The sequence below is a fragment of the Anopheles gambiae genome, chromosome 3, assembly GCF_943734735.2.
Source record: "Anopheles gambiae chromosome 3, idAnoGambNW_F1_1, whole genome shotgun sequence".
In the NCBI taxonomy this organism is placed as follows: Eukaryota; Metazoa; Arthropoda; class Insecta; order Diptera; family Culicidae; genus Anopheles; species Anopheles gambiae.
In genome coordinates this window covers 42,092,334-42,118,408 of record NC_064602.1, presented here as the reverse complement: position 1 = coordinate 42,118,408, position 26,075 = coordinate 42,092,334, and the positions used below count along the sequence as shown (strand labels likewise).

Genomic DNA, 26,075 nt, shown 5'->3' with positions numbered 1-26,075 from the left:
AACAACCACAAGGAAGAGTGAGAAATACATGCCGTAGCGAATGCCAAGAGAAAAAAAATTGAGATAATTTAAACTCTAGACGAGGTAGCTATTATTGAAGATGGACGATACTCACGTTGTAACCAACAATTCCTATTTTATGGTAAGTTAAAAAAATACATTTATTTAGTTCAACATAAGAACCACATATAAGCAAACTTAGCCCTATCCTACGCCAGAATCATCGGTTTGGAATAACTGTCTTCCTTCTCACCCGGCTGCAACGTCGGCTTATCGGACTGCGTTGCTGTACTGCTCGTCAGTTCCGCCAACGGGGGATACTGAATTTCGTCGTAGATATGCTCAAGGCTATACTTTCTGGGAGCTTGCTTTTGGTTGACCGAGAAGTTGTAGTTGTAAGGGGATGCTGACTTTGCACGATGGATGAAACTATTATTCGGCGGAACGTCATAGTGTTCTGGGAAGATAATAGTTAGTTTTAACGATTCGCCTTGCTGTTAGATTGTAGGAGAACTTGCTTCTATATACACTTACCGATATCACCGTTTCGTTGCAGTTTTGGCTTTACCCGCGTGTACGTGACATGGGGTAGATCGGGAAGTGGATCAGACGAGCGGTTCGAATCATTCCCCGTTTGGACGCTCTCGTCAACAATCTTCACCGGCGGTGGCACACTAGCGGCAGGTTTGGCAAGCGTTTTGCGATTCAAACGCTTCATATAGATGACCACCGACATTAGCAGGGTGAGTGTGATCAGCAAGCAGGAGATCGTGACGAACGCCTGTCGATCATTTGCCTCACTCTGCACGCTCCCATCTTCGGTTATGTCCACCAGAACGGGATGGTTCTCCGATTCCAAGTACACCAGTTGGGTGTTGGTTTCGTTGGAGCTTTCGACAGACAGGGAAGCGGGCTCCTCCTCCGGCGTTGTATGGTTGATCGTGGAGGGATCCTCAATTTTCTTCACCGCCGTATCGATGAAGGTGATCTCGACGCGTGACGTAGTCGTCACCAGCTCGTACATGCTTTCGTTGCTGGCAGTTCGTGAGTGACCTTTTGTTAGCACCATGCTCATCTCGGTGTTGTTGGGAAGGTACTCGTGGTACGATTCGGCGTAGGTCGCGTTTGGTAGCATTTGTCCAGTAGCTTCGGTTGTTGAAGTGGTAGTGGAGGAGGTAGTGGAGGAGGGGGTAGTGGAAGTTACGGTGCTATTCTCAGAAGTGCTACTACTTCTGGTAGTGCTAGAGGTGGTGGTAGAAACATCAACCAACGCCGTGGAGCTGCTGAGCAACGCTGCAAGTGTTTCATTATCGACTTTGATCCACTGCTCCGCTGATATCCGTTCGGTGCTTTCCGAGGAGAAACTGTTCTCTATCGTTCGGTTGATGTTATCAAACATTACTATCTCGTCATCCGGCATACACGTTCCAGTTTGTGGGTGACAGGATCTGGTGGTGCAATTGCACTTGCTTACACACATCGTCCCGTAAAATCCAGAAGGACAAGGAGTTTCACAGCTGAGTAGAGATTAGAAACATAATTATATGTCATTCCAGGAGCTGGATGATTTAACTTCTTTTCAGCTTAATACTCAACTATTTACCCATCCAGCCTTCATTGCATCGACAGTGTCCTGTTTTTGTGTCGCAGAGTGAGTAATTCTGACAGTGGCATCGATTGCGACAGTTCACTCCCCACGTCCCATTACGGCATCCTGCAAAATATTTTACCAACAAAATAGAAGTGAAGAAAGATCCAACGGATCCACAGGACCATAATCGCTTACTCTGCAAGCAATGTTTGCCACTGAATCCTGCCTCACAGCTGCACACGTTCGGTGTCTGACACTCGCCATGGATGCAACCACCGCGGCATATTGGACGACACTCACCGGTGGTTCCATTTCCGGTGCGCCGTTCCTGGTACCCTTCGCAACAGAACTCCACGCGGCGTGTCTTGGTGATATTCTGAAATGGTAAGACCATAAAGAAGGTTGTAAAACACTCTTCGTCAGCGCCAGCAACTGCAATTGCCAATTTTTGCACCGTGTTTTCAGGTTTAATAACAGTTCAACAAACAGTGATCGTTAAGTGTGATCGTGATGTTTAGAATTCAGAACCAGCTTCTCAAGCAACCGGCCGGAAGCAGCGGTCCCGAACATGGTGTGACGCAATAAACACAATCATACACGTGCATACGATCAGACGTTTGTAGCGTTTTATGACGTCGAATCGCAAAAACAAGTACCTTAAGTAGAATGAAGTTTGATGACGCAATGATACATTAAGATTGATTGCTTATGCTTTCTGTTGAGAAAACAGGAAATCGTTATGCTGTTATGTTCAAGACTTTACAGGGTTTCCCACGATTTATTGGTCAGTTCCCATGATTTTTTGGTGCGTTCCCACGATTTTTTGGTTGTATCCCATAGATTTTTGGTTCGATCCTATAATTTATTGGTATTTTCCGATTGGATATCAATACAATTAGACCAAAAAATTCTGGGAAACGACCAAAAAATCGTGGGAACGCACCAAAAAAATATGGGAATCCACCAAAAATTGATGGGAACCAACCAATATATCGTGGGAAACCCTGTAAGACAATACATATTATTGAATATGTTTCGATTGTTAAGCAACTTAAATACATCAACTAATGGGGGGTGAACATTCCAATGTCTCTCGGAATCGTGTTTAACGCATTTAAATTGCTATATTTCAATGTAAACTTCCTCCTTTCGTTTCAGTACAACCCAACACGGTCTACCAAGACTTGTTATGATATTCCTTCCGATATTACCATTTTCATTTCCCAGGCTCTCGACTGCTCGCTCGATCGCTACTTCAACAAAACTCCACACATTAATCCACATCCTCAAACCCGGGCACGATCGTCTCATTGGTATGAAGTTGATTAAATTAAAGGCCCACTGCTCACTGCTCTGACGATCGAGAAACAAAAGGCGGACGTAGCCGAAACTTCCCGATGCTCAGAACCGAATACTAAGTAAGCGATGGGAAGAAGATACTCCCTGCACGCACCGTAGCAAAGATATCAAAACCTCCAGCAAAGATAGCCTGCGTCTTGACGAATGATGGGCTTTTGTTTCGTGTTTCAAAGCGAGCGGCCGGCTAGATAGTGAGAATGTGCCCGCTCATACTGTACGCTTCCTGTTCTCGAGGGCTGCTCTGTGCAGCGCTCCGTGTGTCGTCTTGTCTGGTGAGGTTGGTTTTATCGACCGGTCTTTCGCCTTTGTGCGCCTGTTGGAGCATCGTTTTGACAGTCGTTGAAAGATGTGGCGATGCATCAAAAGACAAAGAAGCGACCGCAGCCACGTTAGTGCCTCCCCCTTCGTTAGGGAACGGAAGTGACAATATGATATAATGGACGAGACATTTTATGTTCTTGTGCCTTCGGCAGGGAGGCATGGGAGGCAGCAGAGCTGAAATCTAATAGCGGTAATTGATGTTTACGATCTGTTATGGGCGCACACTCCTTATTTTCGAGGTTTGGAATAATTTTGGCGCGCAAAACAAGCATAATGTAATGGCAGAATGGTGGAGCGGGCGGCACATTTGCATGTTTTTTGGAAGCGGCTGCCTTTATGGAATCGTGATGGGTGGGAATTGCTATTACTGCTATGGAAGGAACAGTGTAGCCATGAGTCACACCGATGTGCCAATGGTAGAATGGAAATTTTATGCAAGCTTTATACGGCAAAAACAGGTTTTTTATGTGTTTATAATTGGCCTACCTGCTTAACAAACACTTCCTTAATTTCGGTCCGATAGGAGGTACACCTTGGGGGAATTTCCAGACACCACTGTCTCGTTAGGACCTGTACCGTTTGATTGCGTGGAATGGTTTCCGTTTCGGTGTAGCTGTAATTTCAATAACATTATATTAAGCTCTCATAAATGATATTAATTATTTTATTTTACGTGTTCTAATTTAATAAAATAATTTTGTTTTTCATTTCAATCCACTCTCCATTACCTTAGCACTTGCTGTGCGAACTTTGACCGAAATTTATTTCCCCCTTCCCACCCTTTCATCCATTACCGTTTGCAGTTTCAATTGCAAATGCCATAACGAGACCGACCTAAGTAAGTTTTGCGGGTCAGAACAAGCTCCCGATTTACTCCCGGTGCGGTACGATGCTGACGCGCACTACACGCCATCGTCGCGGTTCGATTGCATCACTCACGATGTTCACATTTAGGCTCTCCCCATCTTTCCCCATCCCATGGCTGTTCGCGGTGGCCCACATTCGATGGATTTGGCGGTTTTTCGTTTTCCCCTTTTTTAATTGCCCGTCAGCTTCGCGCGCCGTCCGTACCCACGGGCTACCAAGTGGGGAGATAAAAATGCGTTCGTGCCGTTAAGATTTGCTTTCTTGCTGCAGCTGGAGTTTGCATTGCATCGCAACATCAAACATATTAGATAGATGAGACGATGAGACGAAGACAGGGAGCTAGTTTGAAGTGTTGGGAAGCAAGTTTTTGTTACAGCTCATATGGAGTGCAGGGAGCGATCGTGTGTTGGTTGTTTACAGGGAAATCGTAGCGTGTATGTGAGGTGTTACGATAACACACACAAAAATGTTCAACGGTTCAAAGTATCTACAGCGAAAGTGATTTACCTAACATTGTGACTGGTAGATCTTTTCAATGTTTAAGATTGTGTTGCAATGATTTATTTATTTTCAATGTCATATGTAACAGATGAAAAAATATCATCACTACCTCAGATCATGAGGCCCTTCACGATTTTAGTCAGTTTTTTGTATGGAGTTTGTCAGTTGGAGGCTGAAATCATGTAAACAATCCATACAAAACCAAACATATAACTAGCCTACAATTTTCAGTCTAGATTATTCTAGCCTCAAAGCTAGAATTAGATTCGAGTACTGCTCGAAAAATGGCAAAACAAGGTGGTGTTTACATTTATCCCAAGGTGCATTAAACAGATCTGGTGATGGAATCCGGGATTGGGCCGGTCTGGTGGTACAGTCGTCAACTCGTACGACTTAACAACATGCCCGTCATAGGTTCAAGCCCCGAATAGACCGTGCCCCCATACGTAGGACTGGCTATCCTGCTATGGTAATCCATAAGTCACTGAAAGCCAAGCTCACTTCACCAGTGGGGCAGGCAGGCCTTGACCGACAACGGTTGTTATGCCAATGAAGAAGAAGAAGAAGAAGGTGATGGAATCCAGAATCAAAGTGCATGTAGTCCAGGTAGTCTCATAACATGATTTTATAATCAAATTTGAATATCACTTTTTGAAAGGATGGGTGAAAACTTTTGTTCAATCAAGCTTTCTGCTTGAAGAATACACAAAACACTCTTAAAATCTTCATTCAGAAGCAGAAGCGATAAAAATCAGCCTTCTAAATTCATACACCTTGGGATAAGCCCACCTGTATATTATACTCACTTAAATAGCTGCTCAAAAACTGCTATACAATGCAAACAGCTGACAGGCTGAAATTTCAGCCTACGAACTTAAAACGGAAAGGGCCCTTATATTAGAAATAAGATATCAACATTGATTAAATTTTGTTTTCCGGATCTGCGAATATATGAGAAGAATTTAAAATATAATTTTATTAGAGAAGCATTCACTGTTGCAAGCGAATCAAGAGTAGCAAACGGAGTAAAGTGTAATATCAATTTGAAAAAGTATGTTTAAATCATGTTCATATTTCCTTATTTATGCGTATTTTGCTTTGCATGGAAAATCTAAGTAAGTTAACCAGTTTATTAAGCCTTTCAATTTATTATATGAAGGTGTAAAAACACAATGCAGAAGTCTGGTAAACTTGTTCTTTTCGTTGATCGTTAGAATTGTTATACAACGAAATGCCTTAAGTAGTGAGAAATGTAAACAATTAAATTAATTGTTTAGAGAGCTAGGAATTTCGTGTCTTAGGTCATTCATTGAAACTATATCTTTCGATTGAAATCTAATGATATTTAGTTGGTACTCACAATGAAGTAACATATAGAGCATATTTTTAAGAATTATTTATTTAAGGTGACTTTTCAATTATTGTATTATTGAGTAAAATAAATTGAGGTTTATGTATATCATACACATACTAATAAAATGTTGAATTTATCGCTCTAAAACGTTCTATTTCCTCATGTATGCAATAGTTGACAAATTAGTGTCTGCATATTAATACACACTATTTTGATAAATGTAACCATGTGCTGTTGGATATTATACTCCACAAATAATATAATACTAATTGCATTTCCATACAGATAAAGAAAGCATGAGCCACAATGTAACGTTGTTGTCGTTCGCGCAAGCACACTGATTTGTGTTCCCGCAAGCACCATCGCACGCAAGACGCTAAATCGCACAGCCGCCAGTTACGCAAGTGTTTGCTCCTTTCCCGACTCAGCCTCATTTGCGCCCATTTCATCCCAAAACTGTAACACGCATCTACTCGCACGAGATTGTGTGTACACTCGCTACCAGCCGCCACCGTCCTGCTGCACCACTCCGGTGCGTACGCTCCCGTACGCTCCCTTGCATCCCGTACCAGCAATCAAATTTGACCGATTTTAGACACCATTTAACTGGTTCGTTAAACGGCTAAACCCACCATCACCGCTGGACATCCTTTCAGTCGACTCGTTAGTGTGGTCGCACGCGTAACGTGCGATGCGTTTGAAAGTTTTCTCATCAATCATTATAGGTGTGCAATGGATAGGAAAAATGACACTCACGGCCCCACGGAACCACGATGGCACGAAAAATGAGACAAGAAAAACTGCAACCACCGGCATTATGCAACCAGAAATACACGAACGACGGCCGTTATCGATGCGACAGGAAGACTGTCCAGCCTGTCCGTGCGGCATCCGTCCCAAAGAATGGTACAAAAATGCGGAAACATCTCACCGGGTGCACTCCCCGGGTTTTGCCCTCTTTTTGGCGCGACTTCGACGTGAAACGGTTTTACCATCGAATGGCATGCCACTATTAGGAGGCAAAACCACAACTCTATTCCATAACACCGCGAAGCTTTGGCGACGCTGATTACGGAGATGCAAAAACCGCCCTTGTCCCGAGGAGAAGGCCGTAACTGCACCACAATCCACGTTCCACAGCTGACGGTCAGCGGGCAGTTAGTTTGTAGCAAAACCTCAACAAAACACTACTGTCAGGTCGGCTCTCTGCCAATCGCTCTCAACCTCTTTTTTTTTCAACCCCGAATGGCACTAACCGGAGCAATTGTTCGGGTGAAATGGTGCCCAGCAGCAACGGTGTCAGCCAGAGCAAAGGTCCGCAGCCCACTCGGCAGCACCGTTCGAGTGCCCAAGGCAAGGGTGTTACTTTATTGCCCCTTCTGGGCAGGTGGAGCACTGTTTCCCGAAACAGGGAGAAGGTGGAAAGGTGTACAGTTCTCATAGCGAATTACGATCCATTACATTATCCAATTAATAAGGCAGCTATTGACACCTGCAGGGAAGTGAAGTGTACGGAGGCTGTACCGTTTGTAGCCGGGAGGGAATGATCGTTGCTTTGTTCGCAGGGTAAAGACATAATAGCTCGTTTAATGAATTAACCGTTCAGATTATAAGCTTTATACTAATAGTATTCCATTTTCGGAGGGAGGATCTGTTTTGTCTCACTTGCCTACCGATTTAACGACCTTGTAAGGGTGTCTTTGAATCAAATAGCATGGCCGTGAAGCGAACGATTTGAAACACTTGTTTACCTCTCGTAACGATAGCACACATTGTCACCTTGCAAAGAGCAGACGCGGGAGGTGATCAGAAGCACCAGTAGAATCGAAATTGCTCCACACTGCACTCGACTGTAGTTGAGGTAATGATGCTGCATGGTTTTTGGTTTCAACAACTCCACATTCTGAAGCACTAAACACTGTCACAAGCTTCCTTAGAATTGTCACTTTTTAAATACTGGTTTAGGTTTATTTTTTCCTTCTAACATTTGCTCTAAGCACAGATATTTTTACCTAAAAGATAACAAAACAAAAACACTGGTCGACAATCTCTCGCAACACTGCTTTCACGCACGTGCTTATCCCGTTTCGCATCGGTCAGAAGTCAACGGAACACTGATAGCGTACGGTGCGCGCTGCTTCCTTCTCCCGAGCTGAGCTGCCAATCTCGCGAAGGATCATCAGCATCATCTTGGGTCGGAAATTGTAACGAGATGAAGCACGATCAAATTCAATTGTGCGCTTCCAAGTTGGATCTAACGTGGCTCGGGGCATAGTTGGCGTTAGACGCATTTGGCTTGCATCTGTCACACACACACACACAGGGCTGCCCATATGCGTATGCACATGATCTTGGCCGCGCCGGGGCAGCCGGTGGTGTTCCGTGCCCTGTCCAGTCCGTGTCTGGTCTCGTCCGCTAAAGGGATGTTGTTTCCAACTGTCGCTGGGTCGATGTCACGCACGCAGGTCAGCACATGTGAACAGTGTTTTGTTGCTGCTGCCCAAAGTGGGCAACGGTAGTCCGTGAACTGGCCTTTGGATGGTTACACATTTGTCACCGTGATTCGGATGCGATGGATGTTAGGAGTAAGGTGGTAAGGCTTGAAGTGTTATGGTGTGATTTAGATATGAAGTGTGAAAAAAGTCTCGAGAAAAACGGAAAAGAAAAATTACAAATAATCTTTGTTGTATTTAGTCTATTAGTAGTTTAAGTATATAGCAACGACAATGCAATGTTTTCTTTCACAAATAGTCTTTATATGTCCACATAGATAAAAACATTACATATGTCGCCATAAAAAAACATACAACAAAGACTACTCTATTCCCATATTTTAAGTGGTCCGGGAATGAATCAACATCTCCAAGAAAACCCTACACTTCCATGCTTCCTTCTCAAGGCATGGATCCAATTGCCAAACTCTCCCTCTGTTTCATCTCTACAGCAGCACTTAAGGAAGCCGAAGCAAAACGACACACCCCATCAAAAGCGAAAACAAAACAACTGCACCATCGGCTCAACTCAATTGAGGCAAATTGTTGCGCTGCGTCAGTGGCCGCTGGCAAGGGAGAAGTTGACTGGCCCTGTAAGCTCCGATTTCCTGGATGCAGCGACCGGACGACAATGAACTTGACGAGTCATTTTGGATCGTATGTCACACTCCAAAGAGGCAATGTTTTTTCTCTTTTTATTATGATTTAACTTACGTCTAACGCTTCTACTGCTGCATTTTGTCTACCAAACTAAACCACTTTACTGAAACGAACCACGAACAATCCTGCTCACTTCAACGACCTCATCGGGCATGGGTTGGCCCATTTCTTCCCTGACCGATCTGTCTTAGCCGACGATGGCGAACGTTCGCATCACGACTAACCAGGAGCTCAGCATCAGCATCAGCCAGCTGGTAAGCTGCACCTCGACTGCAACATTGTAGAAGCCACCGAACACTTGCAGATTGGCCGTCTCGATGCTGTGCTTGCAGTAGTCACCATCGTAGATCCAGCCGACGTACTCGTTGTTGCGCAGGTTCTCATTCCGCAGCCATTCCTCGAGCGGTCGGAAAAACTCACGCAATGCCGACCCGTCCAGCCGGCCCTCGCCGATCACCTCCTGCAGGACCTGCTGCCACGGTTGTGACGTTCCGCGTTCCATCAGCTTTCTATGTATTTGCAGAAAGGGGGCCAGATGAAGAGAGAAAAAAAAGATCAGTGATCGGTTAAATTGAAGAAAATGGATTGTGCCAGAGCAGTGTGTGTGGGTTGTAAATTAAATTGGCCACTAGCGTGAAGCAGATCAGTTAGTGCACAAAAGGTGCGCTAAAAGGCATCGCTAATGCAAGGATAAGGAGCGCTCAATCGGTGTTCATTAAGATCTCCCCGTGTTTTGCCCGGTGGCGTTGTTCTTGAAGTGTTTTCTTATTTTCGCAAGTCAGCAGTACTTACGATCATTCTATACCGTGTGCGCAATATCTTATCCCATCTCCCTTTGCAGCACGCGCAACACCTGCAGCGATGCACTCATTGCACCCAAGTGACCGGGAGCAGCGTACTGCAATGACGACGCCGACGACTCGGTCTCGGTACGCATTACGCAACCGTGGTAGCATTCGCCGTGGCTGCTTAGCTTCCCTGCGTTCCCAAGCGGGTGCAAATCAAACGTCAAAAAACCACAATTACCCCGTCCAATGGATCAGCCGCACGGCGCGAAACTGCTTTCGCTTTTCTACGCCAGATGATCCACTTGACGGGAAGAATTATAGTCCAACGCGATGGATGAATGGCCTTCGCAGAAGGAGGCTATTCGTTTAAAACCTGTCACAGATTCTGGAGATACTAGTTGAATATTGTTTATTTTTTAATTTGAAATTCATTTGAAAATGGCTATATATGTGGCAGTATTATTTTAAAATAAAGCAAAAGTCATAATAATATGTAATTATCGATTCAAAATCAATTCCGTGTTCTTCATTGTTGAAGATATTATTACTTACTGGAAAAATTAATGATTAAATTTGAAATCTACTAAAGAGACATGAGAACATATTACAAAAATTGTGTATGTAAAGCCTCCTACAGCGAGACATTTTTGTAAGGATTTTTAAGTTTTTGAAATAAATTTAGAGGAATTGGTAGTGGATGATTAAAAATGATTGATTTGGTCTACAATAAACTCAAACATAGTAACAGTTGATCAGTTTAAAATAACAGCGAGAATTTACTTGCACTTTTGGAAGACTTATTTGGACAGTTTAAATGGATTAATGCGAGGTCTCAAATTTACTTTGATATATCTTTGATGAACCATTATCATTTTATATCTTTGATCAATAGGAATTCTAAAAATAAATATTAAATAAAAGTATCATCATTTAATACAGTTAACATGTAACAAACTCTGCAAAAAGTTTACATTTTAAGCCATTTTAGGGTTTCTAGGCTATCATTTTATACTTCGCTTTATTGTATCAGATTTTCTACTTCGCTACAAGAATTCAGATGTAACACTAAATTGTCAGCTACATTTTCAAAATCATATGGAAATATTTGAAAATGAAGGTATTGATGGCATAATTATTATATCACAAGGCACTTCATTACCAGTTGAGTTACACCTTGATTGAGCTATAATCGATTAGCTTAGTTGTCTAATCGTAGCCATATCTTCGAACAACTTGAGCAACGGGCTAAGACATCTTGTACCCAACAGGATTTGGTACACTTTCCGATGGCGTGACCTTATTATCGGGATCAAGCTCAAAAATGAATTATCTAAAACAAAACCACCCGACGCGCGATGCAGACGACGTTGAACGGGTGTATGGCTGGATAAACTGTCAAATGACGGTAACCAGTTTTTTGTGTGTAGTTTTTCGGTCAGTTGATGTAACGGAGTACGAAGATATAGTTCACTCTGAACTTCACTCCAGGATGAAAGATTGATGTAATAAGTGAAGCGAAGCATTAGCTGACTCGTAAACCCAGCCGCGTGTCTGTTTTCCCTCGCAGTATCACCCAAACATTACACCGCCCAATCATTAACTGGAGTGACATTTTCGGAGCCCTTTCTTTCTGACGCAATGATGTCTGTTGGTTGAACCAAAAACTGAACCGATCGAACATTTAATCTTAATTCCCTTTGGTACGATGACCATCAAGCGCTTTATGCGGGAAAAAAGTACGAAAGATTGCAACTCACTTGAGAATGTTACCGGCTGCCGGTTGGCGGTAGATGTCACACTTATGCAACGGTTTGCTGGGATCCTGCGGTACGTACTGACCCGAGGCGGTGCACAGGGCGCGATAGATCTGGAACTGTAGCACGTTGGAAAAAAAGTATCTGGAAAGAGGAAAAAAAGGGAATGAAAAGCCAATAATTAACCATGTTACAAGCAGCAAAAATCCAAAACATAATCCCCCTTCAAACAGCATATGAAACCGTAAACAAAACAGATTGCATTCGTTGTCATCGATCGTGACCGGTTGATAAGCGGCTCAACGAGAAACATTTTGAGCTTTGTCTATTTTTCGCCCCATTTTTGTTATGCCCCTTTGATCATTCACGATCGAGTGGTAGCTGAATAGGAGCCTAGCAAGATGAATATCATCCCAGTGGCCAAACCCACCGCGACACATAAGGCAAATAATGATCCGCCCAAAACCACAACCATTCACCTTACCCGTACCTCTAGAAGGAGGTTTCGGTAGTTGCACAATGTGGCATGCAACTCTGCCGGGGGCCAAGAGCTCAGGAGAGTGCATCGAAAGGCGCCATGTAGGGTGCCCCCACAACTCATTGTGCTCAGGTGGATTGTGTTCGAGGGGCCTTCTCTTAAGATCGCTGACATGTTTTCATGCTACGTTTGCTTGTTTTTGGTTTGGTATGGTGTGCTTAAAAACAACGCGTGTACGGTTTCCCGACATCATCGAGATCGAGAAAAATGGGGCTGCATACGTGCGTTTTTGGAACGGCCTACATTAAGGGCCTGGTTGAAACTGAAACGATCGCATTCGAATTGGGTATGGGTGTCAAAACCCAGAGCAGAGTAAATAGTTTAATTGCCATGAGAGTAAGTGATAATTTCGCTTGTTGGTAGGCTAAGTGTTTGGAGTTCACAGTAATGGAACCCTTTATTTGAGAGGTCTGAAAGGTTTGGTAATTAAATTTTGTCGCGAGTTCGTTGCGTTAGCCGTGGTTCAGCTCTTGCGATACGTCCAAATCACGCTGGCTCTATTCGCGGGTTGGCCAACACAACGTGCTTCAGTTGATCTGATCGATTAGTGATGATTGATTACATTTCACCACACATTCGTACGGTACCTTGAACTGTGACTTAATGAACCGTTTCCGTTCCGTGGGGTGCTAAGGTCCTTTCATCGCCCACGGTCGTGGGCTTTTGCTGATTGATAATTCTGATCAATCAATTTAGCAACTCACTACGGGAGCGGACACAGGGGTGAATAGGGTTGATTGATAGATGCCGGTAGAGTAGCTGCATAAGCCCGGTAGCAGCTACAATTCCCCCCGCCTGAGTGATCTCAATCTATCGTTGAAGTGGAACAATTTCTAACCCAACATCTTTTCCTCGAACCAAGGCTTTTCACCGGGCAAACGGTTTTATGTGGGATTATTTTCTCGTACGAGTTTAGCGCACCCGATCATGATGCTTATCCCAGGGCGAAAGGTAAGCGATAGAATGCAGTGAAATAATAACAGCCATTGCGGATAGTTCACTTTTACATAATAAATACCCGGCCAGTGCTTCGCTACCAACTGCCGCCTGGCCTGTCCTGTGCGATAGCAATCAAGGGATCGTTGATCATGAGCATAATTTTATGCACGCCAAAGAAACGGCAGGAAAGCGCGTCGGTGGAGGCTAGTCTGCGCCTAAATGCATGGCTCTATGAATACACGGACCTAAAGAGAATGATTAAATCGCACCCGTTTACGCGACGAGCTGTACTTATCTTGACGGACAATAAATGAGGTTCAATCTTTCGCTTTCCTTCACATAAGCGGGAGAAGCAGGAAAATGATCGTGATCTCATCGGCTGTTGCTGTTTGAGGTTTATTTTTTCTCGCGAAACGAATGGGACAACACCTTGCAAGTTGTTTCGCAAATCGCATCACCCGAAAATTTTCTCATTTTGCAGCATTTTAATTTGCTCCTAATCCGGGCCCGATCATGCTGGTGTGCGCATGGGTAGGAAAAAGTAAATAAAAAGGTCAACTAATGATCGTAAGCCGGCTCGGCACGACGGGAGACTTCAGCTGGCGGGCTCGCACTATTTCGATGAGGTGAGCATCGTGCATCGCCTCGTAACCTTGAGTGTTTCGATTCGCAAATGTGACGAAGAAAGAAATGTCATAAGCGGACACGATGCATCCCTTCGCTCGTGATGTTGCTGTTCATTGGATTGGTGCGAATTGGTGTCATCAGCATTGGTCGTTTATTATTGAGTGTTTGAAAATGACTGTTGGATTGAAGGATTGAAAGGCGAGGATCTTTTTTTTTGACGTGAATAATTTATCTGCGCATAATTACAAAATTACTCCGAGTAGAATGTAAACCTCTTTATGCAATTTCAGAAAATCATCTTAAATCGAAGGAAATTATAAAATAGATTAATACTCTGTACACTTTTAGCCTATTCTCGGAGGGGTTTGATTTTAAACGGCTTTTCGAACATTTAAATAGGCGCCAATCGCTTGGCTTAATAATGCTGTCACCTAGCATGAAGTACAGTAAACGGTTCAGTGCTCTAAATATCAAGGCCACAAATGACAGTTCAATTCATATGCACTCCTTTGATTGCTATGACATAGTGTTATCGAATCAGTTCATCTTGCAAGAAAGGAAGCATCCAAAATGTCGAACCCAACAATCCCACACCAAGCCTTATATTCAATCGCTATAACTGTTGTAAGCATTGGATGAAAAAGCAAGCACTGAAATTACCATTCAATTTGTGTTACGCTCCTATCAACAAAATACCATGCCCGCCGTGGTAAACGCAAAGATTGCAAAAAAAATAAATGTGTCTCAACCGGTGCCACATAGAAACTGATTGATTTGACAGTGACATTTGCCGTAATTGCTTCCACTATGCCGGCTATGTGTACTGTCCCCTTAGAACTGTCGTCCGGCTGACATGAAAGCGATTGCATGTTGTAAGACCAAGAGCTACGCCGTGCAGTTGCAGCTTAAACCCATTTCGCCGTGCTGACGGATTTGTCATGAAGATTTTCGTTTTCGGACGAGTGCGTGCGGTTTTGTGATGCAAAATATAAAAACAGACAGTGACAACACGGTATGCTGAACCGATCATCATCATCGCTTCAATGGTTAATTAACCGGTGCATCAAACTATGGTCCGAATTTACGTAACACGTTGCTTACCCTTTGCGCCGTCTCGTTTTGCGGTTGCGGTACAAAACCGAAATAAAGGATCCTCTACGGTAGCTGCTTTTTGTTGTGTTCGGTTTCGATTTGTCATCGCTTCTTCGGTTGACCCACATCACCATGCCGGCTTTGTGTCCGGCTCGCACGGTCCGAAAAAAACCGTCCCTCCGTTGCCCTTCATTTATGCACTGCACACCTGCCGAGGGCTTTTTGGCGAAACGCGCGCGCGCAATATGACGTGCTGTTTGTCGCGCATACTCGTCTGCTTGAGCGTGTTTTTGTTTTATTTCATTTTCGTAAGGAAAGGCCTTCCTTTTTGTGCGATCTCCATGCGTCAAGTGTCCGGTGGGAGCCAAAAAAACAGCATACCGATGAGGTAAGGGGAACACTGTGCCAGCCAGTTCAAGGTCGTTTCCCTATTGACTTGGTGGCCTGATTTTAGTCGCGCTTCCAACCGTCCCATATTTGCTGCATTATGCTGGTTGCCGCGTCCCGCTCCTCCGCTTTGCATGGGCTTTCACTTTGTAACGCGGTTGATCGTGCTTTTCCGCTCACCGATGGAATTACCGGTGTCCGGTGTGGGTACGATTGCTTCATCGTACCGGGCCAATCCGTAAGAGAGTCGATCCAATCGATCGATTGGCGTCTAGGCATGACCTCTAGCTGAGGAGGCCTCTTTTTCTGGTTCCTCAGAGCGTCATCGTCATGATTCCGTGACCGTTCCGCTTTTAGTCTACCGCCGTGCAATTGCGATGGTTGAAGCATTCACAAAAAGAGGTTTCAAAATTCACCAAGAGCAGCGTGATCAACGAGAACATCTTGCACAGGATCGCATGAATACCATTTGGATGATAGTAATTGTCTGATCATAAATTTTCAGAAAAGTTTAATTTTAATGTGAGTAGAACAGCCTTTGATGTTGATAGGTAACGAAGATTTTGCGCTGATACGATCAATCAATCGTTTGTGCAGTGATTATGAGCGAGCTCAGTCATGAAATGGCAAGGTAAATATGATTATAATGTGTGATGCATTTTATAATAGCGAATAAATTTTGATAAAAAATAGTATTGCTAAAATATACTATTAATTTTTCAATTCGTTATTGAATTGGTTTTTGAAGTATATTCAAAAAATGAGTACTCTTTGCAAATGTCAAAATCATTTTTTTTAATTAAAAAAAATTGATTCCAGACAACAATGCTCTAGAACGATACTTGGCCAAAAAAGTTTTTAAATGTATTAAATGCTTTATACAGTAAAACCCTAGTAAAATAATAATATTTGTTTAATTTTCTTGTCTGCTGGTTCTTTTTCGGGCTCAGAAATAACAATAAATTTAAAAAAATGACATCATTAAAAAATATTTCATTTATCTTTAAAGGATCTTGAAATTTCACCTTTCGTACCCAGAACAAATCATTATACGTAGATGTGTCATTAGGTATTTGAGTAACTGTACAAAACAAGTTGCTTTCATAAAGTAAAGATATAATTGTTGCTATGAAATCTCTTCTGAAAAAAAACACTTTTAAATGTCCTGTATACTTTCACACCACCTTCCCAAGCGTATCGTGAGGATACACTTAGACACGGGCACCTTGAATTAATGTAGTAATGCACTTGCGCTGCAATCCATTCCATTCCAGATTGACCAGTGGAGGTATCGCTGTTTACCTTTTTTTCTGGTCCATTCCCTTTTCTTGTAGTGATTAGCTTAGTCAGTGAGTGGTCATGCAAATGTTCATCCATAAACTTGAAACTATGTTAAGAAGTGCTCAGAGAACCTTGTGACGAAGCAGTTGGTTGCTGCAATCAATTGCATGGTCATCATTATGAAAAAAACCTTATGCTCGTTGTGCAAACGAACAATACTTCAATCTGTTGTGTACAAAGCACTGCGGGACAGGATCATCTAAAGCTAATAACATTGCAAAAGAAAATTCGCTACTTAATCTTCTCCCAACTCAACCACACGTTTACCGCTCTGTGTAAAATTAATTGGCCTCGTTTGTGGTGCCCTCAAAACTTTTGTTCCCGCCTGGGCTCGTTCACCATTCCCGAATGGCAGTTGATGAAATCGTTTGATGTATGCTACCATTCCGGGGTATGATTTATGCCCGTTAATAAACAAGCGATCCTTAATCATATCACACCTTCACTACCCGTTCGCAATAGCTCGCAAATGTTCATAAATGCTCTTGTGCCCGAATGCCGGCCTCAGAGTGAGATTGAATATTGACGATCAATTTATTACACCAGGCGCCACCAAGGGCACCGATTATCGCGAAGGGTCTCTCGTTGCCTCCAGAGTGGCTAAAGCAATCGCATAATTGTTGCTTCGTGCCACCGCTGTCGACCACAGAAGCAGCGGCGCTTTACAATGGGAGGTTCGTCGCTTATGGTTTACCTTCACGAAATCTTTTGATTTATTGTTTATTTGCTCGGCGCTTGGGGATTTCAGCAAGGTGCTTATATCGATAGGGTGATCAATGGGAATTGTAAACCATTCAACAAAAAAAAAACAAAGGTGATAAAATAGAGCAAAGGTAAATAGTAACCTGTCTGTGGCTCAGTAAACCAGGACACAAAGAGTTGCTTGCTGGCTGAATCGGCTGAAATTCGGCGAAGGTGGCACCGTTCTCCTCTTTCTTTACTCCTTCATCTTTCATTCAGTGTCGTTCTACCATTCTGCAAGCAGCTACAAATCGCTTGCTTGCGAAAATGTGCTTCCCCACACCATTACTGCTGCACTCTACGCGAACGATCTTTGTGCTGCGCAGCCTCCAAGCACGCACCGTTCGGAGACTGTTTTCGCGTACACTCGCGTGTCATTAGTGCGCTAAACTTGAGCGCATTTTAAATGGACGGTACGTTCGCTCAAGGAAATGACCCTAGCGAGATGCCGATAGAAAGAAATGTAAGGAAGCGTAAAAGCAAAACGCGTTCATAAACACACACACAGCTATACGAAAGAACGCGAGCAGCCTCGGTTGGTATGCTGTGGTGCCGAACGCTTGTGTCCTAAATGGGTTCTGTCAGCTAGTGGCGCAAAAACGGCTCCCTACATCTACACGTGCGCGTGCCTGCACAGGTCGGACAAGCGGCAAGCGTCGGTCGGTAATTAAATCTCTCATCGTGCGATCAACGTACGCTCTACAGGGGTAGTTTTGTGTTTCGTTCGTTTTTTTGCTATTTAACTTCGTCTCCAAATGGTACACTTTTTCCCTCGTCTGCAGGATGCAAGATGTGTTGGGGGCCTGCAATGTACCCCCGACAGCAATAAACGTCACATATTTGCACCCGAGATGCGAGAACGGCAGGGGGTTGACAATGTCGTTAAATTTCCTCTGGCGAGGGCCTCTTGAGACACGAGCTGCACGAGAAGAAGAATGTACGGTTCGGTGCGGTTCAAGTACGTTCGATGATCGACATATCTTTCGAACGGGCAAAGGTAGACTACAGTTGAAACATCCGCGTATTCCAACGGTGGACAAATATTGCCAGCAGCGCATGCGTAGGCATAAGAAATGAAGCAAGAAGGGCTGCCAATTTTCAACTGCAAAGAACACACAGTACCAGCCGTCGTTGGCGGATTCTTGCTAGCGACGGGTGACAGCGACCGATCGGCCATCGATCAGACGTGCTCGCGTTCCGGCGGGTGTCGCAGATGCTTGTACACGGCTACCGTGGTGCGACGCATTGGTATCAATCATATTTTATGTGCTCTCTTGAGCGGGTAATTATTAGGAATGCAAACACGCTCGTTGAATGGTTTGCGGTCTGCGGTCGACCGTAGGTGGTTGTGTAATTCAAATGAGTTCTTTCATCGGTCAGTGATGGTTCACTGTTCGGTGGGAAGAATCTTGCAAGATCGGCCCGTTCATGCTGCTCATGTCGATTGAGACACTAACCGTTCGATGCAATGTTTATGCCCACCGGTAAGAAGGCTTCCTTTCTCCTGCTTTGAATTTAAAAACAACTTCAACATAATTAGGTAATGTGTTACCATTTTTTTTGCGACATTACGCAATAAACATTAGCGTAACGTTTCAAACTGCACTAAATACTGTTTTGGAAGGTAATGTGGTTACAAAAAATATGTAAAAACATTTCAGGAGAGTGCCAATGGCAAAATGCTACTCTGCTTTTGATGTTGATCCAAAAACGCTTGTTTTCGAGAATAAAGAGCGAGCAGCAAAAAAAGTAACTTTAAATTCAGCTGGCTAACTAAAGAAAAACGACTAATCTTCACTGACCCTTGCATTCAGCGCTACCGTACATTGCTAAAATGTGTGCCCAAGGCTACCACGAAGATCATGACAACCTGAAAAAACGGGCTGCCCAATGCTACAATGGTTTTGCTGAACGCTGTACACAGCTTCCTACCTGCCGCTGGTCCACTGGCTGCAATCTGTTGATGTTTTTGTATCACAACATTTCGTAAAGCATGGAAGCAAGTTTTCGTCATACACATTTACCCTCAGTGGGCTGCAGACGGTGCAACTGACGGTGGTTCACGCTATTTGATGCAAGCTGCTAAGAATACAAGCAAACCAGTAGCATCATCTTGTGCCGCGAATTTTCTTTTCCATCACCATCGTCGATGGCCGTGATGCTGCGATGCAATATAGTGTTGGTGTCGTTTTTATGAGTAACATGAAGCTAAACTCGTGCTACAGCACGATCTTAACTAAAATTGTACTGCTGGAGCTGTACAAGTCTCTTCTGGGATAGAAGTTTTGCATGATTTTCCCACCTACCGGTTTGCCTGCAGCAGGTTCCCGTTGTGCTACTGTCCAATGTAGGAGCAAGATCTGCGCTGCAACGCGTAAGACATCATTTTATGCTTTCTATCGCCACCCGGGCAGCTGGCCCAGGCTCCAGAGGAACACCGGAGCCTTTGGCCAAAGGGGACTAGCTACAGCTCCATTATGCAACAGACTTTTGGGTTGGTTCGATGAGATGAGGAACGCTCCATATCTGGTTCGCTAAACGTTCATTATTAAACAAAACGCCCTGCCTTCCCGACGGCGCATATCTGGTCCATGTTGGTTTACGTTATTGCTGCCACATGCAAGAATGCAGAAAACCTCTATCACTTTGTATCAAGTTAGCTGCACATTTTCAGCTGTTTCTTTACCGTACCGAGTTTGGTGCAAAAACCGTACGAAACTACAACGCTCTTTTTATTGGAACAATCGATTGTTTGTCGTTTCGGGACGTTTTTCAACAGTAAAAAGCCTTTCCTGGTAGGTGAGCGAAATCTATTTAGCAATGGCCCACCCTATCATAAGCCATCGAATCTTATAGGCATGGTGTAATACTGCGCATTGTGACACCAGTAAGGCTCCCTTTGTACTTCAAGGAAACGGTAAAACTGTCCAGATGTATGATTTCCACTGATGTCTGGGCTTGCAGCAATACATTAGCCGTCCTTACCGGGTAGTGGACAATCGAGAGTTGTGATTTTATTCCACCCGCATCTGGACCTCAGGACAGGGCGAAAGAACAGTCCGCCCGCAGTCCGGGTTCCTTTCCCATACCTTCCCTCATCGATGATTCCGTGTTCGAAATTCGCTGGCGTTTTGTCAACGAATAAATAATCCTTGTGCAAATTCCCCACACTCGGTCCGCCGTGGACTCGTGAATGTTGAAGAAAACTGTGTCATTCCGGTTATGCAATTCGTAGACATGTGAGTGTGTGTGTGTGTTTGTGTGTGTGCGTGCGAGTGTATTTGAGTGTCCGCGCCAGCCTTGCCCACGTCGTAAATTGATATTGTGCGAGATTTATTGCACTTCCGTGGATGTTTTTATCGCATTACAGTACATGGTTGGCAAAATAAACGAAGCAGAAGGAGGTGGGATGGGTGATGAGAGATTTCAATGTTGAATGCTTTTTATCAAGACTCTTAATGTGTTGTAGTGAGCATATACTCAAATAGAATTTTGTAAAAAATAAACAAACAAATAAAATTCATTAAAATATACCAAAGAAATAAAATAAAATGTTGACTTCAACAACGTGCGTCAGATTTGTTGCCTTCAGTTCAACCGCTTCCCAAACGGAAAGCCGACGTCAATTCATCGACCGAGAGATGCATAAATAATCAATCATGTGCGTGACCTGGATGGAATACTAAACCTATGCACGCATATATGTACGCTTGTTTTGTGTTTTACCCGTTTTATACACACTCTCTCTCTCTCTCTCTCTTTCTTTCCCGTTCTCTTCACGTTTGACCTAGTGAAGTGAAGCACCATACCGGGCAGGTGAATTCGGCAACCGACTGCGGTTTGCTGAAAGGAAGTCGATATTCTCGGAAGGCGTTGGACACATTCCACCATCCCGCCAGTGGTAAATCCCACCGGGAAGGTGAGGAAGGAATCGCTCTTCACCTGAACCAGCAGCAGCAGAGGGTTCGTCGTCTGCGTGGTGGTGAAATCTTTCGCCTTTGAAACTTGATTATAATTTACTTTACCGCGAAACCGTACCGATTCCGCCAAGTCGCGGGTGCCCCCGTCGCCCGCGTTTGCAGATGATGCAATGTGCATCGCTACGATGACAGTACGGTAGTATAATATCGTACTCAATGTGGTACGCCGAGCATGTGTGTGTGTGTGTGTGTTTGGTGCACATCGCTGACTGCCTTATGTTGACATGAAAGAGCCGAGGAGCGACATGGAGGACCGTTTTTTTTGCTTTTCGGGACAAGCAATAGCAAACAGTTCGATTGAGTGCATCGGATAAATGCAGAGTCGGGTTCGGTGGAGGACTGCAATTTATTTCGTCAACCACAGCTCGAATCGCATCCATTGCGCTCCGACCCCCAGGGCTGGGGAGAACATAACGTTGCACCAGAGGGCAAAGAACTCAAACTATTTTTTTCCATTATTTTATTGCGTTTTGAAAACATTTAGAAACAATGTTTAAATTCATCTGTTTTTTTTTTTTTTTTTTTTGATAGAAACAGTTTTACAGCTTGTAAAATATTTCTCAAAACATTCCACCTCTTCTAAAACCGGGAAAGTTTATCTACCGAAACCACCGTTTTGCTTCTTCAGACCCGCGATGAACCCAACGGTGGTTCACTCAGATGACCTATCGTAAAGTAAATTAAGCAATAGATAATTAGCAACAAACTAGCAACAGCCAGACTCATCTGAACCCAAGATCTCACATTTGCATTTTACGTCTCGTTCGTTATTTGGGCTTCCCTGTCACAATCTCACCGAAAGCATATTATTATGTACAAAGCGTTTTCGATGAACCCAACGATAGGGCAGTGGAGGCGTAAAACGAACAAAAAATAACACCAGCAGCATAAGATCGATGGAACAAATAATTCGCTGTGCTGTAAAATACGAGCATATGTATAGCGAGATGTGTTCTTCGTGTGAGATTCTCGCCATTTCGTTTGTTCATTCCTGCATACATTGAAGATGGCTTCTACGAAGAAGGGGTATCGGATTGAATCATCTTCTGTGCCATCTTCTTCTGGCAGTAACTGTGTTGAATCTGGGTTTTCACGTTCCAAGTGAGTGTATCGCACTCCATGGGGTGAATCTCGCACTCAAACGTTCAACATCTTTAACAAGATGCTTGATGATGAATGAACTCATCATTGGTAGTAAATTGTTTGCTGTCTGTTTAAAGTAAAGTAGTTTGTTTGAAGTATATTTAAGAATGGAATAAAGGTATTTTTTTGTTTTTTTGTAAAAGCTTTTAATGCTTGGGTAACAAAATTACGTATCTTATTTTATCATTACACATCTCCAATCAGGAAATTGAAGAGTTCAAACTGCTTAGCATGTATTTTCCCATGTCTATTTGTGTTGTAGATGTTATTTCCATATTAATTACATGTTTGACGGGGTTTCTCCCCAAAAACCCACTACAATGTTCTCCCTTACCATTTTGCAACTTTATCTATTTCGTCTGGGAGTCGTAAAAGTAGCAACTTTAACTTTTGACACACGGCATAGCATATTACATTGAGCCTCACTGTTTCGCAAGCGTACAATTCCAGCCATACAGTACGCTCACCTACACCTTGTAGGCGGCATCGTTTGTTGATGCATCCAAAAAACCTTGCAGACATACTCGCACACACACACACACTCGCACACATTGCATGTCAAGCCCGCTCCGTACGTAGTGCGTGAGTAGAATGGATGAGAAAACCGGTGCACTACCCTCAAACGCCGCATAATACACTTACGCATATGTTTTATCTTCGCGCATCGGAAGATGCCGTGACATAAATGGCAACAAAAAGCGAACAAGAACGATACTGTATTGCGATCGGAAAACGAGTGCTGTCATTTTCGATTATGCTTTCGTTCAACCGGGCGGATGACGCTTGTTTGTTTAGCGAGTAGCTGTCCGGCTGACATCATCGCAACCGGCTTGAGCAATGCATCAATTGTGGAACCACTTGTGACATGTGCGAAACTGAGCTGATAATATGGCAAACGATGCGTGGTCGTGAAGTGGTGTCTTGTTGAGACAAGTTGCACTGTGCCGAGACGGTCAGTAATCAAATCGTAAATTTAAGAACATCCAACTACAGCAACGACGTTTGAATGATTTGTTAGTTTAGCGATTGCATGAGAGAAAAATTTCGCTTAAGATGATGGATAACCTAATTCAGTAATTTATTCATAGGATTTTAACTTTCAATTTATTGAATAATTTATTAATTGGTAATATATTCATGTGAAATTATTTCTACAACAATTTGCCATTGCGATCGATCATGCTCGATAGCACGTAACCTTTCGAAAATCATGTACTAATTTGTAGCGGACAAAACAACACACCAATCTCTTCCTTACCACGCCTTACGTGGTGTAATGTTGACACGAAAACACGACCATATGGTACAGATTTCTTACCGTTGTACAGAACCTGTTCTTTTTTTCCTTCACTTCAACCAACTTCACGATTTCGGGCTTCTGTGTTTACATGCGACACCACCGTCCACGGCTCATGAGTCATGAAGACAACAAAAGACAATTATCTCACCATTTAATTTATACCAACAACACCTTACGTTTCGCTTTCGTCCATGTGCATGGATTTAGCGTTGGCTAAAGCACGCTGAAGCCATGATCTGATTCCGGAGCAGAGATAACGATGCCGACCTCGGCGACACACGTTTGCTGAAACCATTTGCTAACCGAAGTAGCAACGCGGAGAACTTCTCACAGTACACTTTGGCTGGCGTCTCTCTTGGCACCACCGCTGGCAGTCGTGAAAAGCAGGGCAAAAGAACGAAACCCAGTTTCAAGCGGTTCTGTTGGGATCGCAGATCATGTGAAGCTTGCATACCGTCGCGATCATACCCTAGCATTATCAGCAGTAAGGCAGTATGGAAACGCACGAGAACCTTTTGCCTGGAAAAACAAACGGGTGCACGATCGTTCGATGGTTGAGTAACGATCGGTAGGGCGTTCTGAGTTTTTGCAGCCAAAAAATTCAACAACCTGACCCGTACCGACCCGCATGATTTTTCGATACCGTATTTCAATTCGCCGGCAAAGGTCGCTTTACCATACACGGTGACCGACTTCTCAGAGCATAGATCTCGTCGTTATGTTGCACAGAAATCATGCCATACGATGTCCTCCCACCCCATACGCGATTTGTTCAGCGTAAACAAACAACGCAAATATTGCCATTGCGCACGGCCACCAGCGACCGCTTTGATGCGGAATTGCGTGATCGCTCGGAACAATTCACTCGCTGGCGGCACGTGGTTAATTAATTTATGAATGGTCATTGGGGGGGGGGGGTAGTTTCAGATTATGATACACGGTACACGGAGGGGGAGGGGCGAATCTGGTGCCTCCTCCATCAAATCATATCGCAATCGTGCTCTTAATCTTGAGCTAATTATGTGCGCTCGAGTGCTCGGATGAGGTGCATCACATTGTCACGAGCGCCTCCCGCTGCCGTCAGTCGATCAAAGCCGGTTCAAGGCTGAGAAATTGGACTTCGGGCCGACCATCTCCGGGCACGATGCTTGATTTATGCTGGGCAGTGGGTGAACCATTTTCACGCCTGTCATGCAAGCGTGGGTTCAGACGGCGATTTTGGGGCCGGGAGGGCCTAAGATTGTTTGTCACGCCGTTTTGATGCACCAGAGCATGCGCGAGATGACAGCAAGGGCACGGTTTAGCTTAGCGATGACCTTGTAAGATCATTGCTCGTTGGATGGGAAAATAAGATCAGCAGAGAATAAAAAAAAACTATACCACTCAAAAGCTTATTGAATGTTGATTTAACAGCAAGATCAGGCGATCCAGAGGCAATAGCGAGGGAAATGTATCTGAAATTTGTTAGCACTCAGAAATTGTCATTGTAACTGGCACGATGATCTATTGTTTTCTTTGATCTTCTCAACACTAGCTAGGAGGCTCTTGTTCGAGTTTCTCCAACCACAGTTGACACTGACACTGATGAGATTTAAATACTTTCAACTCCTCACTAAGGCCAGACCAATTTGGAGTAAAACTCAATCTGCACAAATAGGTAAACTATGCAGTGCAATTCTTTCTGGGTCATTTACGTACACCGTGGCGGAGGACAAGACCTTCCGAAAAATATGCACCATCACCAAGTGTCATCTGTCAACGCAACTAATTGCATGTCACCCGGCAACATCCTTCGTGATGTACAGTTGATACAAATTGCTTGGCAAGCAGACCTCATGTAATTACCTCATGTTGATTTTTGGCAAAGCTCGAGACACCAGCGAATTACTACCGAGTATTACGCTTGCTACGCGATTAATTCATTGCTCTTGCTTGAATTATGGAATCTGACACATCGAAACACAATCATAATCATGATCACACGCCGGAAAGATGATCGGAAACACAGGCCCTTGCTAACTCGCGTAAACAAACCCGATTTTGTGCAACCTTTTGTGCGGAAATGAACTTCCTCACAAGACGGTAATGAAGAAACAAAAACCCCGCACTTGCAACACTGGTGGCTTGATCGCACACGAAAAGCGAGCGATCGAGACCCTTTCAGGACCAGTTCTGCACACAACGGCGTCCAATTAACTAAGTCAACGTTGCGCTGGCAGGCAGAATGTGTTTCGCACTATTGTGTGCACTATTGGTTCAAGGTTTACTCTCATGCAAAACAGCAACAATCGCCCCCCAAA

At 43.9% G+C, this 26,075-nt stretch overlaps 2 protein-coding genes and 2 long non-coding RNA genes across 10 annotated transcripts in view; 2 read left to right on the top strand and 2 right to left on the bottom strand.

Moving 5' to 3' along the window:
* The first annotated feature begins 6 nt into the window (after positions 1-6).
* On the top strand, positions 7-2,240 carry LOC133394004 (uncharacterized). The gene is made up of 3 exons (XR_009766555.1): positions 7-142; positions 557-1,975; positions 2,057-2,240. It is a non-coding gene; the product is annotated as an uncharacterized LOC133394004 (long non-coding RNA).
* Positions 136-8,279, bottom strand: LOC5668117 (multiple epidermal growth factor-like domains protein 10). 2 transcript variants are annotated; one of them, XM_061662133.1, is made up of 6 exons: positions 7,745-8,279; positions 3,758-3,884; positions 1,787-1,967; positions 1,597-1,714; positions 535-1,517; positions 136-457 (listed from the first exon to the last, which is right to left on the bottom strand). In XM_061662133.1, exons 1-6 carry the CDS (start codon positions 7,867-7,869, stop codon positions 210-212), a joined length of 1,782 nt encoding a protein of 593 aa, XP_061518117.1. In that variant the 5' UTR covers positions 7,870-8,279; the 3' UTR covers positions 136-209. The 2 variants fall into 2 exon arrangements, with proteins under 2 accessions (XP_061518117.1, XP_001689147.2); XM_001689095.3 differs by having other exon boundaries at positions 1,597-1,967.
* A 23-nt stretch (positions 8,280-8,302) lies between these two features.
* On the top strand, positions 8,303-10,699 carry LOC133394005 (uncharacterized). Its single transcript, XR_009766556.1, has 2 exons — positions 8,303-8,586; positions 8,938-10,699. It is a non-coding gene; the product is annotated as an uncharacterized LOC133394005 (long non-coding RNA).
* Positions 9,134-26,075, bottom strand: part of LOC1279163 (angiotensin-converting enzyme) — a 70,747-nt gene continuing 53,805 nt past the window's right edge. For all 6 annotated transcript variants that reach the window (XM_061662128.1, XM_061662127.1, XM_061662130.1 and 3 more), the window contains exons 10-11: positions 11,691-11,831; positions 9,134-9,654 (exon numbers count right to left, since the gene is read on the bottom strand). In XM_061662128.1, the coding sequence (XP_061518112.1) occupies positions 9,333-9,654; positions 11,691-11,831 (463 nt within the window). In that variant the 3' untranslated portion in view covers positions 9,134-9,332. The remainder of the gene's footprint in view (positions 9,655-11,690; positions 11,832-26,075) is intronic.

Bases quoted from the DNA above. Each gene is read 5' to 3' on its own strand.
- LOC5668117 (XM_001689095.3), bottom strand. From the start codon at position 7,869: ATGCAGCATCATTACCTCAACTACAGTCGAGTGCAGTGTGGAGCAATT. The intron at 3,885-7,744 runs GTAAACAAGTGT...TTGAAATTACAG, and splicing joins GTGTGCTATCGTTACGAGAG to CTACACCGAAACGGAAACCA. The intron at 458-534 runs GTAAGTGTATAT...TTATCTTCCCAG, and splicing joins GCAACGAAACGGTGATATCG to AACACTATGACGTTCCGCCG.